The following is a 17,607-nucleotide window of genomic DNA, read 5'->3' as shown; positions in this document are numbered from 1 at the left end:
CAGGGAAATGCTCTTGAACAGGGGTTCTCAAACTTTTTTTTTTTCTTTGCTTGCACCCACTTTGAAAATATTTCAGGTTGTGGTGATTCCCCTAAAAATGTGACAACCCCCCACCATGCTATCCTTACTTCTGTGCTGCTGCTGGCAGCAGTGCTGCCTTCAGAGCTGGGTGCCAGGTCAGCAGCTGCCATGCTCACAACCCCCCTACAATAGTCTTGTCCCCCTCCTCCTCCCCCCCCCCTTTGGGTCCGAATCCCCAGTTTGAGAAACCCTGCTCTTCAAGATGAAAAAATCTCTTTGCCCTACCAACCCTTTCCTCCCCAAATACCTGTCATCCCAGCTTCCCTTCCAGTTACAGAAATAACTTTCTCACTGAGGGACACAATACACACTTGATGCTGTGCGTTTTATTCCTACTGTACTGTGTGTGAGAGAGAGAGAGATTTCTGTGTGTATAAACAATAGGAAGATCTGTCACTTCATTGTTCTTTCGTTATTCAGAGATGCTGAAAAAAGCTCTAATTTTCTTGCCTGAAGAAACTGCTTGTCTCCTCCAGACTGGCTAGTTAAATGTTGCATGCTGTAAAGTTGCCTTTGTGTGTGATTTGTGATTTTTAATTTTTAAACAAAGCGTCCCTCATTCAATTTAGTGGAAAATGGAAAGGTGCCAGCCATTTAGGCAACTAAGCCACATGTATCTCTGAGCAGACCTGGGCTTTCCACTCTGCATTTTAGCTTTCCATCTGCCGCAGGTTTTCTGTTTGGGTCATGCTGGGTTTCTGGGATGGGTGGGGGAGAGAAACAGATCTATAGAGGAGACAGTGAAAAAGAGAAGACAAATATTTAAAATAAATACATATTAGAAGGCTGAGGGGTCATTATTTTAATTGGATTTGAACATTTAATAACAAAAGGTGTATTGAGATTTGAGGAATCCTGTTCCAGAGCTCCCACTACTGGAGAACAAATGCCTGTGCAAATCACATCATAAACCTCTTTTCATCACAGCTTTATAAGCACCATTGGATTAAAGGGTTTGTATTATTTGCTTGTTTTCATAGCCCACACAGGGCCGGCGCTTCCATTAGGCGACCCTAGGCAGTCGCCTAGGGCGCCAGGATTCGGGGGGCGGCATTTTGTGCGCTTCCCACAGGGCACACGGGAGCTTCCGGTTCCGCTTCTGTCGCGCCGCCGAAGAAGGACCTTCTGCTGACGTGCCGCGGAAAACAGCGGCAGGCAATTGAGCAGCTCGATGACTGCCGCTGTCGCCTGCGGCATTTCGGCGGAGGGTCCTTCGGCGGCGTGACGGGAGCGAAACTGGAAGCTCCCGTGTGCCCCATGGGGAGCGCACAAAATGCCGCCCCCCCCCCCCCCCCCGAATTCTGCCTAGGGCACCAGAAACCCTGGCGCCGCTCCTGAGCCCACAAGTTATCAAACTAAAAATTCTAGACTCTCCAGTTAGTCATTTTAAATAGGATTTAATTTTTAACTTAAAAGTGAGTTTTCCCTTTGCTAAATCTTAAGGCATGTGCAAACCAGGGCATTTAAAGCAAGTCTTTTGTTAACCTCTTACAGTTAACTTATACCATGGCAGTGAAACCTGCATAACTGAGAGAAGGATTTTTTTTTAATTAAAACTTTTTTTTAATCTTGTTAACCCCCATTTAACTTAAATGCCTGAATAATCAGTTAGAAAGAAACCTCTCGTATTAAAGATTGAGCTGTTTATCTTCCCCATATGATGTGTTCGTACACAATCATTTATTAATTGCTCAGTGTCCCCAGAGTGGGTTGGGAGGGGGCATATAATTGGCTGAACTAGCGAGACACTCAACTCGATGGTATAAGGTATCTCTGCTTGTTTGGCTGGTTAAGCATTGGAATTAATTGCCCAGGGATGGTCGAGATAATACTTAGTCCTGCCATGAGTGTAGGGGTCTGGACTAGAGATGACCTCTCTAGGTCCCTTTCAGTCCTAGGATTCTATATAACTTTTTAATGCTGCATCCTATCCGTTCTAAAATTTCTGGGAATGTTCTAGGTATCAATAAGCAGAACTCAATGAATATTGCAGCGGGGAATCAGAAAACCAGCAGGTGGAAAATGGCATCACACTGAGCTCCTGGCATCAGTTTAGCATAGCCACCGCTTCAGGCCCCTCTGTAATTGTCTTTAGATTGAAGAACCACTTGATGGAAGCTATTAAAACATTCCAGCATAACACCCGGTCTCATCTCTGCTCGTCCTCCCAATAGAGTTAAACAAGTTGAAACCTTGAATGATGCATCTCCCAGACAGGAGAAGTAAAATAATAATGTTGCAGGGGAGGGAGGACATGTGCAGACCCTGGCATTGAGGGATGTGGAATCCTGTTATGGGAGTTGGGGAAAAATAGGGACACACAGAGTCCCTGCCATGGAGGGCGATTGGGAGATCCTGGTATAGGAGAATAGGGTGCCCAGAGCCCCTGGCGTGATGGGGGACAATGGTGTGCGGGGAAACCCATCCTCGAGCCTTTACTTGGACTCCATGTGCTAGCCAGGGAAGCTAGTGCAGGGGGTGTTTTTTCAATGGGATGATTCCACTCCTTTTAAAGACCCTTCTATACCATTCTTGGGGCATAAAGGGACCTTGGTGTAATTAAAAATCTGGCCACTCAGTTTTACTTTGTAACAATAGAGGTCCAAGTCCTGATCTTTCACTGATCCCTTCGCTTGCAGAATTATCCACCCAGTTTTCCTTCCACTAACATATATGAGTCCCTTGTTTCCTCTACTGGTATCTCCCCCCATTCCAAAGCTGACAGTCCCTAGCAGCAGTTCTGCCAAGTTACAGCAGCAGCCATGCCTCATGGTCTGCGTGTTGATAACATCCACCCCAGTCACTTCATTGTGCTAACAATTCCTCCCATAACAGTCTCCTTGTATTATAATACAAACCATTTGCTTCCTCTTTTTCTGAAGCCAGCAAACAGCACTACTTATGCCCTCTCCTGTTCTCTCTTTATAGTTTACTGCATCACACTAGTGGTGAATCTAATTGGCTGCCTGGCCTGGTGGATTGGTGGTGGTTATGGCGTTAATTTTGGCTTGGCCATCCTTTGGCTTTTTCTCTTCAGCCCCTGCAGTTACATATGCTGGTTCCGGCCTGCATACAAAGGCTTTCGGTAAGTAGACACTCACCTTCTTCCTTCAATCAAATGGTTTCCTCTAGGAGGTTCGTTCAGTAAATGTTGATCAAGAAGACAATGCCCGCAAGCTGTTCTGTCTGTCAAGGCAAAAATTAAGGAGAAAGTAAATGGAATATTCAGTTACAACAATATTTGGTTAAGAAAGTTTGGCTAAGCTCCTGCGCTGTAGATGAAGCTATAGGGCTTCCCATCTCTGGGTGGCAGGTTTGAAGAGTGACTGAAAGTTGCTGCTGTCTGTCTGTTATTCGGTGGCCTGTTGTTGTTGTTTGTTTTATGATGATGCCTAAAGGGATCCCATTGTTCTAATGCTATACAGATATGGACTAAGAGCTAGTCTCTGCCCCAAAGAGCTTACAGTTGAAATAGACAAGACGGACAAAGGGTGGAGGTTGTGGGGAAGGATACAGTCTACAAGCTACGTATGAGCACAGTGAAGAATATGATGATTAGTGAGAAGTATCCATGCCCACAAAACACCACCCTTGACACAAACTGACCCTTTGTTGGCAGAGAGGTCCAGGCCACAGAAACTTAGCTTCTCTCTTGTCCCCGTGAAGGGTTCCTTCAGAACAGGGCTGATTCACATTGGTGAAGGGCGGCTTGAAACAAGATCTTGCATTGCTGATGACCATGCAGTTTGACCTATTCTCTGGTTATCGCAGCACTGATTGGTTTTGTACTTCACAAGCATGAAATCCATACTTTAAAAATTGTTGATGTGTTGTGATTATTAAATATCCCTAGGGTTACCTAAGCATTCACATTGCTAATGGTATGAGACACATGCTTCTAAAGGCTTGTTTGAGATTTTTGGTTTCTCGGTTCTTTATGGGAAAGCTGTACAGAAACAGCTTGCTAAGAACTGTTCTGTTTTTTGTTTCTAGGCACAGCATCTAGTTACTCATATTGGGAGGGGGGATGTTTAAATAAAAGTAACCCACAAAGACCAGGGCTCTCCTCAAACGGCACAAATATATTTAAAATCATCCTACATTTATTTTTTTATTAATAATCATTTGCATGTCTCTAGTGCCTGCTGGGAATTGCAAAGCACTTTGCAAACATTAGTGCATTGAGCTTCACAACATCTCTTTGAGGGACTTAAGTTTAATCTCCATTTTGCATAGGGAAACTGAGGCGTGGAAAAGGGGAAGTTATTTTCCCAAGGTCATGCAGCAAGTCACTAGCAGAGCTGACAGGAGTCTGTCATTCCAGTTTCCTAGGCAACCCTCTCTCCCCTCCTTCACTACCAATGTATTTTTTTTAGATTGGTTAATCATCAAATTCTATGGTAAGAGAAGTTCATTTAGAAGAAAGCGGAAGCTGCTGACAGGAATAGAAGCAGACAGACTAAGGCCCTGATTCTAGAAAGCACTCAAGCATATGCTAAATTTTAAGCATGTGCCGGTGGGACTTAAGCAAGTACTTAACTCCAAGCATGTGTTTTAAGTGCTTTCTTGAATCTGCATCTAAATGCTCACCTCAAATACAAACAAGATATGTGTGCTAATGTAGTGGAGATTATTAAAACCATAGCAACTACATTTAATTACGTTATAGAATTCAAAGGAGGATAACTTCTAAAAGGATATGAAAAGCAAAGGAATTGAATCATCTGAAACTCTTAAAGGAAGTGAAAAATGAAATCTGAGAAGTGTTACTCTACTGGGCTGTGTTTTGTTTTTTTTTCCCTTCCCCTTTCCTAATTCAGAAGTCCCTGGGGTTTCCAAGTCACTAGTAGAACTCTGTTCAAAGAGCACTTTCCATTCCAAAGTCTGGGAAAAATTACTCCTCCACAATGCTTTCCTCTGGGCTTTGTGGAGTCAGAGTCTAATTATTTCTTTAATGCTGTTTGTATGAGTTTGTGCAACTGAATGCTGAAAGGCCCTTGAGATTACCCTGTGTAAATGCTTGTATATAAAATCAATACCCTAGGGACAGACCAGCAAGGCACAGAGCAGTTAGTTTGACATTAGTTTGGAGGAGACTTTAAAGAAAATAGCGGTGTAATCAGGGAAATCTTTTTATGGGAAAGGAATACTGTAGCCAGATTTATTACAGCCAGTCTGACTTCTAGAGAGTCAGGTTAGACCCACGTGCTATGCTTATTCCCAGTTCTTACAGCCATGGTAGATACTGGGATAACATACTCTGTGGATGCTTTTGTGAAACATTCACCATATGTCCACATCCAAGAGCCTTGGCATGAGAACAGAGTTGTGGCAAATTTCCAGTGGAAAGGTGGGTCAGAATTCACCTTTTCCACATGTTATAGCTCAGTGGTGTTCAACATTTTTTTCATTTGCGGATCCCTAAAACAATTTCAAATGGAGGTGTGTACCCCTTTGGAAATCATAGACATAGTCTGCAGATCCCCAGGGGTCCACAGACCACAGGTTGAAAACCTCTCCTCTAGCTGATTCCCATACACCCTTTCAAACTGAGATTTCTTCACTATTGCCAGGTCATTGTCATGAGAGTCCATTTAAAGGTCCAGCCTGGAACGTTGTCCTTTCACCGTGATTTGGTTTCAGTACTGAGACAGAATTACCTTAACCATGGACTATTTATCACAGTAAACGTATTCTACTCGGATCCAGTATTCGAAAGGAGAATGCCATGATGGTAGCATTTTGCTCTTCTGTAGCACTGTTCAGCCCAGGATATCTAGTCTCTTTCGCAACACCCCTGGGAGGTGGTAATACTATTGGAGACAGAGGGCCACATGTTTCATTGACCTGCCCTTTGAGTAGCTATTCATGCAACTTTACACGCACTTTGCACTGGTGTAAATGACTGCATAAGGTGCAGGGCAAGAGAGAATCAAGTCCTGAGGATTTCCAACTTGCCCAAGGTCAGTCCCATTCTTTGCTCTCGCCATTAAGTACCAGGTTTACAACCGTATTTAGATGCGTAAACCTGCAGATAGGCACCTTAGAGGAATTACAATCTCAAGGGGAGTTAGGAACCTAACTCATTTAGTTGACTTTCAATGCGAGTTAGGTACCTATCCTGCTTAGGCACCTAGGGGGTTTAAAAAAGCTCCTCTCTGCATCTTTAGGTGCCTAAATACCTTTGTACATCTGGCCTAGAACACACACCCTCCCTGTTTCTGTAATTCAATGGATCTGATGTAAATAATTTTGCACTATTAAATATGTCATCAGATATGAGTGAGTCCAGAGCTAAACTTCAGTTTAAAATAACAGTATTCCTTGCCAAAGAATGGCTGACTAATACAGGTGGTGTTGCTAGGTGAAGATGCTGCGTCTGGTGGTACCGTCTGTGCTACTATTGCTGTACGGTATAGCTAGAGCTATGCTGAACCCCAGTGATGGAGAGGGCATTGAGCACACCTAGTTTTGGTAGCCACCATGCATACCTGGACCACAAACATAAACTCTACTGACCTCATTCCGTAGTTTTTGGCACCTGCCTGACCTATCCTGCCAAAAGGCAGAGATGCCGTGGAGTTACAAAAAGCAGCATTGCCTCTGAACACCACTTATTTCCCCAAGCAGCATGCCACCCCGCTCATTAGGCTCAAATATGTTCTGTACATGGCTGCCAGAGCTGTTTTTCTTCCTAATCCATCCCAGAGCTGGGTTCTCAATGGCTCACCTCCCTTAACCACAGGTGTGTAAACTGATGACAAACAGCTACTGAGATATTCCCAGCTAGGAGTCTTGTTCTCAATAATTGCATGTAATGCACATACAGGATCTGTCTGGCTGCTAGCACTCATACCCATGTGTTCCCATGGCCTTGTGCCTGCACACAAATGGATGGGTTGCATTATGAAAAGCACAGGTGTCAAACTGCATTGAGTTTAGACATGCAAGCAGGATAATGGTGCAAGTGTCTTCTCCTCTGCAAGAGGCTGCTGAGGTATTGGTGGAAAACAACATGCCTCTCTGAAGGTGGTCATATGTGTAATTAGGTTGTTAGATCAATTTCATGACCTAGGTTTATTGAGGGAGATTAAGTCCTGATGATGCAGAGACCTGTGTGCTTCCAGCACTAGAGAAAAGGGGGTGGATCTTAATCTTCAAGGTACAAATCTGAGTGGGGATCCATTGCTTCTTGATAAAGCGTGTATGGAGAGAGTGGGGACGTAGTAACATGGTACAGTTCAAGGTGATAAACCTCATTCATTCTCCCTAACAGCCTCTCTCATTTCACAGGTCTGACAGCTCTTTTAATTTCATGGCCTTTTTCTTCATCTTTGGTGCCCAGTTTATTCTGACTGTCATACAAGCGATCGGTATCTCCGGCTGGGGAGCATGGTAAGCAGGATGCACCCATGGTCTTTGAATGGAGCACTCAGTCCATGTCTTCTCTCTGTCTAGCTGCGGAGATTTTGTCCCATAGATTCAGCTTGTGTTCCACATTTCCATGCATTCAATGCTGATGTTTGGGACGGGGTGGGGAGGGAGAGTTGTGGGAGATAAGGAAAGGGGTTGGACAAAGAAAGGGTCCTGGTTGAAGTGAGTGCATGTTCTCGGCTCCTCTCACCTCGCTACGGTCATGACTGAATGTTACATGATTTGAGCCAGCATAGGATTTTCATCCTTCTGTTCTTTCAGGGTTACATGTTTCCCCACCAATAAATAGGGCCCTCCCAAATTCACGGCCATGAAAAACGCATCATGGACCATGAAATCTGGTCTTCTGTGAGCTTTTACCCTATACTATACAGATTTCATGGGGGAGACCAGCGTTTCTCAAATGGGGGTCCTGACCCAAAAAGGAGGTACATGGGAGTGGCAAGGTTATTTTAGGGGGTCACAGTATGGCCATCCTTACCCAGCTCTCAAGGAGGCGCCCTGCCAGCAGCGGCACAGAAGTAAGGGTGGCAATACCATACCATACCGCCCTTACTTCTAAGCTGCTGCTGGCAGCAGCCCTGTCTTCAGAGCTGGGCTCCCAGCCAGCAGCTGCCACTCTCCAGCGGCCCAGCTCTGAAGGAATTGCTGCTGCCGCCAGTAGCAGCGCAGAAGTAAGGGTAGCAGTACCGCATTCCCCCCCCTTACAGTAACGTTGTGACCCCCCCCCACAACTCCTTTTTGGGTCAGGACCCCAACAATTACAGTACCGAGAAATTTCAGATTTAAGTAGCTGAAATCATTAAATTTATTATTTTTAAAGGCCTGTGACCGTGAAATTGACCAAAATGGATCATGAATTTGGTAGGTCCCTATCAATAAATAACCATTTCCCCCTCCATATGACCACACCATTGCAACAGACAAGCCACCCGGGAGTTTGCAGCAAGGTTCTAACCTAGCTGCTTGAGGGTGTAAGTGAGGCGATCAAGACACCTTATCCTTTCTTACCATCTTCCCCATGCACATAAGTTTCACTTCATCTCCAGTCTACAGAGCTAGAGTCCCAAGGTTCATCCTTAAATAATAATTGGAGGGTATGTTCTTGACCTTCCCTGTTTAGGTCACAGAAAGTTGGTAATTTAACCTGCCATCTTTAGAGCCTGGATGCAAATCCTGCTGAAGCGAGAATAACAGAAACGAAGGCGCTACACAGCGTGCTGGGTTTAAACACTACTCCTCAGAGTGCCCCACGAGGCACAGTATGAAGACCTGTGGGAAATGGAGACTCAGAGCTTGGTCAAGGACTCTCATGTTCCTGGTTCTTAACCCCAGCTTCATTCCACTAGCCCCCATACTACCGCTGCACAAGTGAAAATAAATTTGGTTCCCTTATGGACGTCTGTTTACCTCCTAAAACCTCACCATTCAACTGGCTTTCTCTAGTGGCCTGGAATTCAAATAGCAGGGGATGTTTGCAGGTCAGGACTTGAGGTGCATTAACAAGGTGCAGGGGAAGTATCTACTTGTGCTGCAGCTGGTTTTTGCCCTAGTTCTTTCTTTTCCATTCATATCCTGGAACTTTACAACTCGCTTGCAAATATTTTCAGGTTGGCGGTGAAAACAAACTACAGTGATGCTTCTCTGTATTTCACTTTCTTCCAGTGGATGGTTGGCAGCCACTACTTTTTTTAGTACCAGTGTTGCAGCTGCTGTGTTCATGCTATTTCCAGCCATAATGTTTACGATGTCGGCGGTTGCGATGTCCTTCTATCTCATAAGGGTAAGTGCTTCAGTTGCCTTTCTGACGTGGAGTATCTGTCAATTCTGTGCATCAAAGCAAAGTGAATCATCTGCTTAGTGGTCATTGTAACCACTCGCATCCTAGAAAGTTGAGAGTATAGACAGTGCAGGGGCGCCCCCCCTGCCAAGCCAGATCCCCCTCCAGGGCAAATCTAGATGATAGGTTGAGAGTGCGATTGAGGGTTCTCTCCATGCAATTCAACCGTGTCCCTCCCAGCATGAATCCATGGACAACCATTGATTCTGAGAATTAAACCCGCTGAGACCCACACAATGACAGATGGGGGTGGTGGGAGGGAGATTCATGGAATGAGCTTTAAGGAGAAAGTGGTCTGCAGAAGGAAAAAGCTGGAGATCCACTGTCATAGGCAATACAACAGGAGAGACTTCACCAGACTATTTCACCAGTGTTGCCCTTCATGGGAGGAGAAAAGCCAGAGGGGTAAGATCTGTCACACAAGTCCAGCAAAATATGTTCTCTACCCCAAAGCAGCTGCCATCAGGACAGTTTGCCTCTGGAATGAGGGAGCATACTGCCTTCTTTGAGATCACGGATAGTGCCACTCCAGTCACACGTTGGTTAGCATCTGTGTGGTAGGGTGGCTGAAAAAAGTCACTCCTTCTCCTGCACCACTATACACCCAGGTATATAATCTCCTATCGTGCACCCAAGCTTTGCCAGTCTGGGATGCAGCAATTTCAGTAATGCTGAATTCTAGGTAAACTGACCTAGTTTGGATGAATTGCTTCTAACATCATTACTATGCAATTCCCCAACCTGAGTTAGTCATCATGCTGCAGGTGGGTTAAAAGACTGTATGTAGATCTTATCTAGCTGCTTCTCTGTTTATAGCGCCCTTGTTCCTTTGGAATGTGGACACTTGAACAGAGATCGTGACAAAGAGTCCTGTGGCACCTTATAGACGAACAGACGTATTGGAGCATGAGCTTTCGTGGGTGAATTATGCTCCAATACGTCTATTCGTCTATAAGGTGCCACAGGACTCTTTGTCACTAACAGACGTATTGGAGCATAATTCACCCACGAAAGCTCATGCTCCAATACGTCTGTTCGTCTATAAGGTGCCACAAGACTCTGTTGCTTTTTACAGATCCAGACTAACACGGCTACCCCTCTGATTCTTGAACAGAGATGTTACCAGATACATGGGACAGCACTAGGAAGTGTCTAGTATATTAGGCATTAACAAAGTGACCGTAGCTCCTATTGGAAAGGGAACCAGATGCTTGTTGCTGATTCTTCCCTTGCTCTCTTGATTACCTATCAGGTACATAAAATTTACCGAGGGGCTGGCGGAAGCTTTCAGAAAGCCCAGGATGAATGGCACAGCGGCTCATGGAGGGACCCCCCGAGCAGGGAAGCTCAGTACAATAACTTTTCTGGAAACAGTCTGCCACAGTATCCCACGGTGCCCAACTATCCCACGGGAAATCAATGGCCTTAAGCAGCAACAGCTGTCAAACTGCCTGGATTATCTTTTTTTGGTCTCCTCATTGTTATTTTTATTATTATTTGAAAAGATCTTTCTTCCCCCATCATCTTTTGGTTTTTTTAATTCCCTCCTCCCCATGACTGCAGAAAATCTGTGCACTCAGCCTGTACTGCCTCCAGGGCTTTGCCCGTCTCTATTGGAACGTTTTATTTTGTGCACAGTTGCCAGTATTTGCCTTGCTGCAGACCGCGGAACTATTCGCTGCCCTTGCTCGGGGGAATCCTCCAATGATCAGTAACTGGAAAAGGCTGATTTTTTTTCCCCCTCTGCGAAGAACTTAAGATGCTCTTTCCCCTGCCCTCTTCATTCTTATCAGATGCACAGTGCACCACCACCATCTTCCTGTTACCGGGCAGGGGACCTAATTGGAAATGGGCATCAACTGGCATCTCCTGATGAGTTTTCTGGAATTTCTATTTCTCGAAGGGAAAAGTCTCATCTATTTTATTTTGTGCCTCGTAAGATTGAAATTGGCAGCCAGGGCTCCCTTTTTGTTCATAAAACCCTTGAAGGTCTAAACCGTCTCGAGTTCTCCGTAGCGAGAGAATGCTTTAGATAACTCTGCCCACAGTGAGTGATGGCTGGACATTGCATCTGATTAGCAGAACCTCCACTCAGCTGGTGAGGTATCGTTCTATTAGAATTCGTTGTCTCAACCCCCAAAGGTTTTTTTATGATAGGGTCTACATGTTTGAAAGTACTGGTTCATCTCACTTGTCTATAATCTTTGCTTGCTAATGGCCTGATTTGAAAGCCCAGTGGAATCACTGGCTTCAGTGGGCTTTGGCTCAGAATGCATCGGTTATATTCCCGTAGACAGCCAACACAAGACGTAGGCACCACTTAAGTCCCACTTATGCAGTGTCTAGATTTTTGTGCTGGCCCCACATGTGCAGGGCCCTCTCCCTCCTGATTGAATCTCATCCTACTAACAAACCCTTATAATGTAAATAATCTTCCGGCTACAGTTCTGTAGCCAGGTGGTGGATAACTATAAATCTGAATACTAAGAATGACTTGTGTGATTTGGGAGTAACTCCGTTAAGATTGATGGATCAATCCTGATTTATTCTGACATCTGAATCTGATCAAGATTCTCATGCTTGTGAATTGTTCTCCTGCAACATGTCACCTGTTAGACTACAAAATGCTTAATAGTCTTGTAAATTATCCTTTATTTAGTCATGCAGAACCACTCCCCATGTATACAGCCAAGTGTACAGCTCTTCTCTCTACTTCAGCATGCAGGCAGAGAGAGGTGGAATTATCTTTCCCTAAGAAGTTGGTTGAGAGGAAGATAAAGGTTCTGTTGAGAGGGTCTTTTCTTGCTGAGAACGAGGCATTGTCTACACTACAAATACTTTGCTGGCCTAGCCGTACTGACCAGAGCACCCTACTGTAGACATAGCGTATGACGACAGAAGTTTTTCTGTTGGCACAGTAACACCAGCTTGCTGAATGACATTAGCTACGTCGACAGAAGCACTCTAATGCCTGCTTAGCTGTGTCTGTACTGGGTTTTTTTGCTGACATAGCTATGTTGGCTGGGGGGGATGTTGATTTGTTTTTCGTTTCAACATAGCTATGCTGGCAAAACTGTAGTGTAGACCTGGCCATAGTGTGTGTCATAATGCTGACGTCCATCCTTTTATCTATTTCTCATGTCACAAGTACTGGAATCTGTAGGCAGAACAGTCGAATTCCTTTCCATTTCGTACTATATCAGTCCAAGCAGTACAAGCTTTCTCCTTAAAAATCTGCTACTCAATGTTGAGATTTTTCCAATCAGCCTGTGAGATTTGGATGCCCAATTTCCATTAATTTTTATAGGAACTGAGCCTCCAAAACCCTGCAGCAGCTTTCAAAGCCTCGGTTAAAGATCCTGTGAGGTGCTAAAAGCCTTCAACTTCCGAAGGAGACATGAGGGAGGTTTGGTATTTGTTCAGATCTGCAGACTAGTGCTGGATTCTCCTCTCAGTCGTGTTGATGTGAATCCAGAGTAACTCCATAGCTATCAGTGGAGTTATGCCAAATTTACACTGAGTAACTGGAAACAGAATCTGCTCCTGAAAGGCTTAGAAAAGGTCTCCCAGCTGGATGGAATCCATTTGCGAATGATCCTTTGAAAATGGTCTCAATATACAAGTGCCTTATTCAATAATATATTAGCTCTTGGGGGGAAAGTCCTTCTTCCCTCAGTGCCCCATTCCCCATTTTGTTTAGTCTTAATTTTTTCCCTATATGCATATATTGTAAATATTAGGTAAGTGAAATGCATTACCATGGGATTTGTGTGACATCTTTGTTATCAGATGGGCCAAAGGAGAAGCAACTGATTAACACTGGAGGCCAAAGCCTCCTTGAACTTCAGTTTAAAAGCAACATTTCCCATTGCTGCAAAGCCAGCCCTTTGCTGGGCCTCTCAAAATATCTTTCTAACACATTCCTAACACAGTGACTTGTGTCTGTGTGTCTGTGATTTTGCTCATAAACACAAGGACAGATGCTTGGAGCTTTGCTAACAGAATACAGTCCAATCATGTTGCTGAACTTTTAGTTGCCTTCATCTTGCGTAGAGTGTTGTGTGGATTTTCTTTGCGTGCTTGCCATCGAAAGGGTGGTGAAAGAGAACTGCCCGTCATTTAACTCCCTGGAAATACGAACATGCTGCCCAGGGGGTGGGTCAGAATTCCCAATGCTTGGATCCTGTTAACGAAAATGGGAGTCCTGCCTGTAATTTGCCACATTGGGAAGCCTGAACATGGCGTGCCTGCCTAATCTCATCCTTGGAGGTGCGGCATATCCTCCGCCCCTCTTGGCCATTCTTTTCAATATGGGGTGAGTCGTAATTCCAGAAAGTTGACTCAATCAATGTGCTGCCAGAACTGTTGTGGCTTATTTTTGGAATCATAGCTCTATTTTTATAAATGTAATGTTTACATTAGATTTCCAAGGAGCTACCAACGTTTTGGAGAATTGTTAACCTGAATTTAGCCAACTTTAATTTTTGTTCTGCATCATGTTATGTGGGATGCTGTGTGTCGTCTGTGGGGTTCTTTGTTGTTTTTCCTTGCAGGCATCAAATAAATCCTCATTCTATGCTCAGTGAGAAGAGCCTGGCTACCGTGGAGGTGTGTATGTATTCATGATGGTTGGAAGAAAATAATGAGATCTGGTTATCCCTGTTCAGTATTTCCCTCTCTTAGAAAACTTCAAAGCCTTCTGGGAAATGAGGGGTTTGGACAAGTAAAGGAACAATGCATTGTGGGTGAAATTCACCCCTTTGCTGGGAGCCAGTGCAAGGGGTATTCACTATTTAATGTATCCTCTTTTCCTACATTTCAACTATAGATCTTTGCAAAGTCCTTTACAAAGGAGGTATCGTTATCCCCATTGTGCAGATGAGGAAACTGTGGGCAAGTCACTTCTCTCTGTGCCTGGATCACCCAGAAGGCCAGTGGCATGGCTGGGAATAGAACCAAGATCTCCTGAGTCCCAGTCCAGTGCTCTAGCCACTGGCTAGCACTACCTTTCCTAAGTAGCACCTAGGATTCAAGCTGCTCCTCTGCACGGAGATGAATTTCAACCTGAGGGGGTATTGATCAGCCTTGGGTTAAACAGGCTTATGCTGAATTCAGTCAAGTTTCCTTACACACACAGCTTAATGTTATCCTGAAGTTAAGGCGCCTCCTCAAGGTTGCTTAACTGTAGCCATTTCACTCACAGCCAGAAAAGCACTTAGCAGAGCAGATGAAAGTGAATGTCTTCTGTCAACAGTGCAGACCCATTTGGTGTGCTCACCTAGGCCTACTTTCTGGCCTCAGGAGGCCAGTGGCAGCTTTGCAATTCCAGTTGACGTAGTGGAAGCAAGATTTGGCCCCACGGTGAAATTCACTGTGGTCTGGAGGACTTGCACAAGGCTCTAGGCACCATTTAAGCAGGGTGTAAATAGCATGTGGGGCCCTGTGCTGACTACCTGCGTGGGGGTGTAGGGAATATCACTGCTAGTGCACCTCTTTGCACTGTTAGCGATTTGTTAATGGTAGTAAATGGCAACTGCTTCATATGGTGGTTTGCTGCTGTGAGGTGGACTTTCATCCCTGGGTCTTGGTTCAGTGCACAGAGATAGACTCTCCTCTCAGGCATGTGTTCCATGCAAGAACAAACAAGTGTCACAAGTGTGCCGCTCGCCAAGCCAAGCGTAGATCGGCATAGTCCCTTGCAATGAGTGGTATCGCAGCAGGAGCTGCTGTGCACTCACTCCCTAGTACACAAGAGCAGAGGGTGGCATGTGGACAGAAGTTGGCAGTGTCTTGAGATGCAGGCATGACCATGGCCTTCATCGTGCTACTGAGGAACTCAGATGCTCCCCTTTCAGGCCTCCCTCCAGCTAGGGGCAGGTGTGACTTGGCACCCACCCAGTCGTGCTCCTGTTCTTTGTAATTGCAGTAATTCCTAGGAGCTCTAGTCATGGGCCTGGACCCCATGGTGCTAGGTGGTGAACAAAAAGTCCCTGCCCCAAGGAGCTTGCCTGTGGGATCAGGGTTCCCTCTCAGCAGTGGTTACATAATGCTCATGCCCCTACAGCTGGAGAAGATCAAGCCCTGTCTCTGTGTGTCTGGCCCCTGTGACAATGTGTATCTGCTTGTTTGCCTGACTTATGCCACGTTCCCAATGCCTGTGTGCATTTTCCTTGAGCCCGGAACGTGAATGCTTTGTAACAGAAAGATTAAACTTGGCTGAGCAGTTTGCTTTTTCCCTCTGCTTTTAAATTGGTGGATTTTGTATTCTCTGCTTATGAATTAGCCCTAATTAGCTTATGCCTCCTGGGATGAGTGGAGGGTTCGCAGATGTATGTTTTCCAACAGTAATACAGTGGCTTTTATAACTAGCTTACTAATGCTACGCTGGATGTAGAGCATGAGTTGTATTGATCTCTACACTACGTGCCTGTGTGCTACCCTTTCATACCACTGTATCTGATGCTGAATTACAGCATGCTGGAGCATTCTAGTTAAATAAAAGTCAAACTGTGTTGCTTTTCCTGTCTTCAACTCCAAAGAATGGTCTAAGCTCTCAAGCCAAGTGTCTGATCGTGGTGGGTGTTCTGTGGTATTGGATCAGAGCACTGGCCCATCTCCTCCAGTGCCCTGGGTGGGGGCCTGCAGGAACTCCTGCTGAAGACCATGGACATTTTGGCTGGGATGGGAGGTGCTTGCAGTAGTATTCTGGGATGTCCTGATACTCAACGGAACTGGGAGGGGGGAGAAAACCCCTAAGGCTGGTTGTGCAGAACTGTACAGGGATGGAGGGACACCATTTCCACCCCCTGCAGCAATCTGCTAATGCCCTGCGGGATGAGATTTGATTACTCAGCATGCATATCTATAATAAACTAAACAGGGACTGGGCTTGCTTGGCTACAGAAATGGCTGCAGAAACTACCTCCTGGGGGCAGAATGAACAAAACCTCATGGAAAATAGGAGTCCCCACTCAGCCTAGTTCCTTGAGCAAGGACCACAGGCCTATTCAAGCAGGCCAGGCTGAGACATCAGAGTGCAGTGCATCAGAGAGACCCAACTCGCTGGCTTCTGCTTAGCTGCCCCCTGATCCCAGGCACTTGTTGCATATGCTTCCAAGAACTGGGGAGGAGAACAGAAGGAGCAGCATCTGTCCCGCTTTGGAGAGATGCTGTTGAAGAGCAGAGGAGATTCGATATGAGGATAGACCCATCACCCTCCTCCCAAGACCATGGAGCCAGGGAAGGGAACAGAGTCAGCCATGTGCCTCTACCTCTATGAAAAAACTCTGCCCTGGATCTGTGCCCTGCCCCCTAGGCTACCTGAACAACTGGGACTGGCCACCCTTGGATCACGTGTGGTGGAGTGGGTCGGGCTACCACCTACATTCAAGAGAATCCACAGCCTGAGAGAGTGGTGGCCTTCTCTGGCAGGTGCTCTGGTGGAGGCGGGGGGGAGGAATCCATCAGCTGAAGTTTTTGGGTGAAGCTCCAGGGTGGGTGCCTGCTAAAAGTGAGGAAGGCTGGGGAATTGGGTCCTGCACTCAGATCCAAACTGCCGTCTGGGGTTCAGATAAAAATCAGGTAGATGCTCCCACCCCCCATGCAACCCCAATGGGCCTCCCCCGATCTGTGGGTGAATTCAGCCTGAGACAGTGTGTGGCCTTTCCCCTGTTGATCTCGAGCAGGTGATGATTAGGGGTATGTCTACACTGCAATTAAAACCCCACAGCTGGGCTGTATCAGCTGACTCGAGCTCAGGGGTTGTTTAATTGAGGCATAGACCATTTGGGCTCAGGTTGGAGCCTGGGCTCTGGGTCCCTATGGGTCTTCACTGCAAGTAAACAGCCTTGTAGCCCAAGCCCTAGTCAGCTGACACAGGCCAGGGGCAGGTGTTTAACTGCAGTGCTGGACATTTGTGCCCAGCTAGAAACCATAACCAGGTCTGATGTGATTTAAGGCTTGTGGCAAATTCTGCTCAATACAAGTCCAGGGAGCAGAGAAACCGGCACCATTGCAAGTGGCAAGGCAAGTGCCATGGCAGAGCTGTTGGCCAGTTCCCCTGCATCTGTCCTACGCCTGACACTCACCACTGCTATTAACCCTTCTGTTTCAGGGACACTAAACTTACACCAGTTTAAGAAGCAACAATGAGTCCCATGGCACCTTAAAGACTAATAGATGTATTGGAGCATGAGCTTTCGTGAGTGAATACCCACTTTATCAGACTAACAGATGTACTGGAGCATAAGCTT

General features: G+C 45.7%; 1 protein-coding gene across 2 annotated transcripts in view; it reads left to right on the top strand.

The window, feature by feature from the left end:
• SCAMP4 (secretory carrier membrane protein 4) overlaps positions 1–15,861 on the top strand; it is a 33,018-nt gene extending 17,157 nt beyond the window's left edge. For both annotated transcript variants that reach the window (XM_044998839.1, XM_044998840.1), the window contains 4 exons: positions 3,010–3,166; positions 7,375–7,476; positions 9,181–9,298; positions 10,608–15,861. In XM_044998839.1, the coding sequence (XP_044854774.1) occupies positions 3,010–3,166; positions 7,375–7,476; positions 9,181–9,298; positions 10,608–10,784 (554 nt within the window). In that variant the 3' untranslated portion in view covers positions 10,785–15,861. The remainder of the gene's footprint in view (positions 1–3,009; positions 3,167–7,374; positions 7,477–9,180; positions 9,299–10,607) is intronic.
• Positions 15,862–17,607: the final 1,746 nt, after the last annotated feature.

This window comes from Mauremys mutica, chromosome 24 (genome assembly GCF_020497125.1).
Source record: "Mauremys mutica isolate MM-2020 ecotype Southern chromosome 24, ASM2049712v1, whole genome shotgun sequence".
Classification (NCBI taxonomy): domain Eukaryota; kingdom Metazoa; phylum Chordata; order Testudines; family Geoemydidae; genus Mauremys; species Mauremys mutica.
Note: the sequence above shows the minus strand (reverse complement) of the source record. Positions and strands in the feature narration are given on the sequence as shown.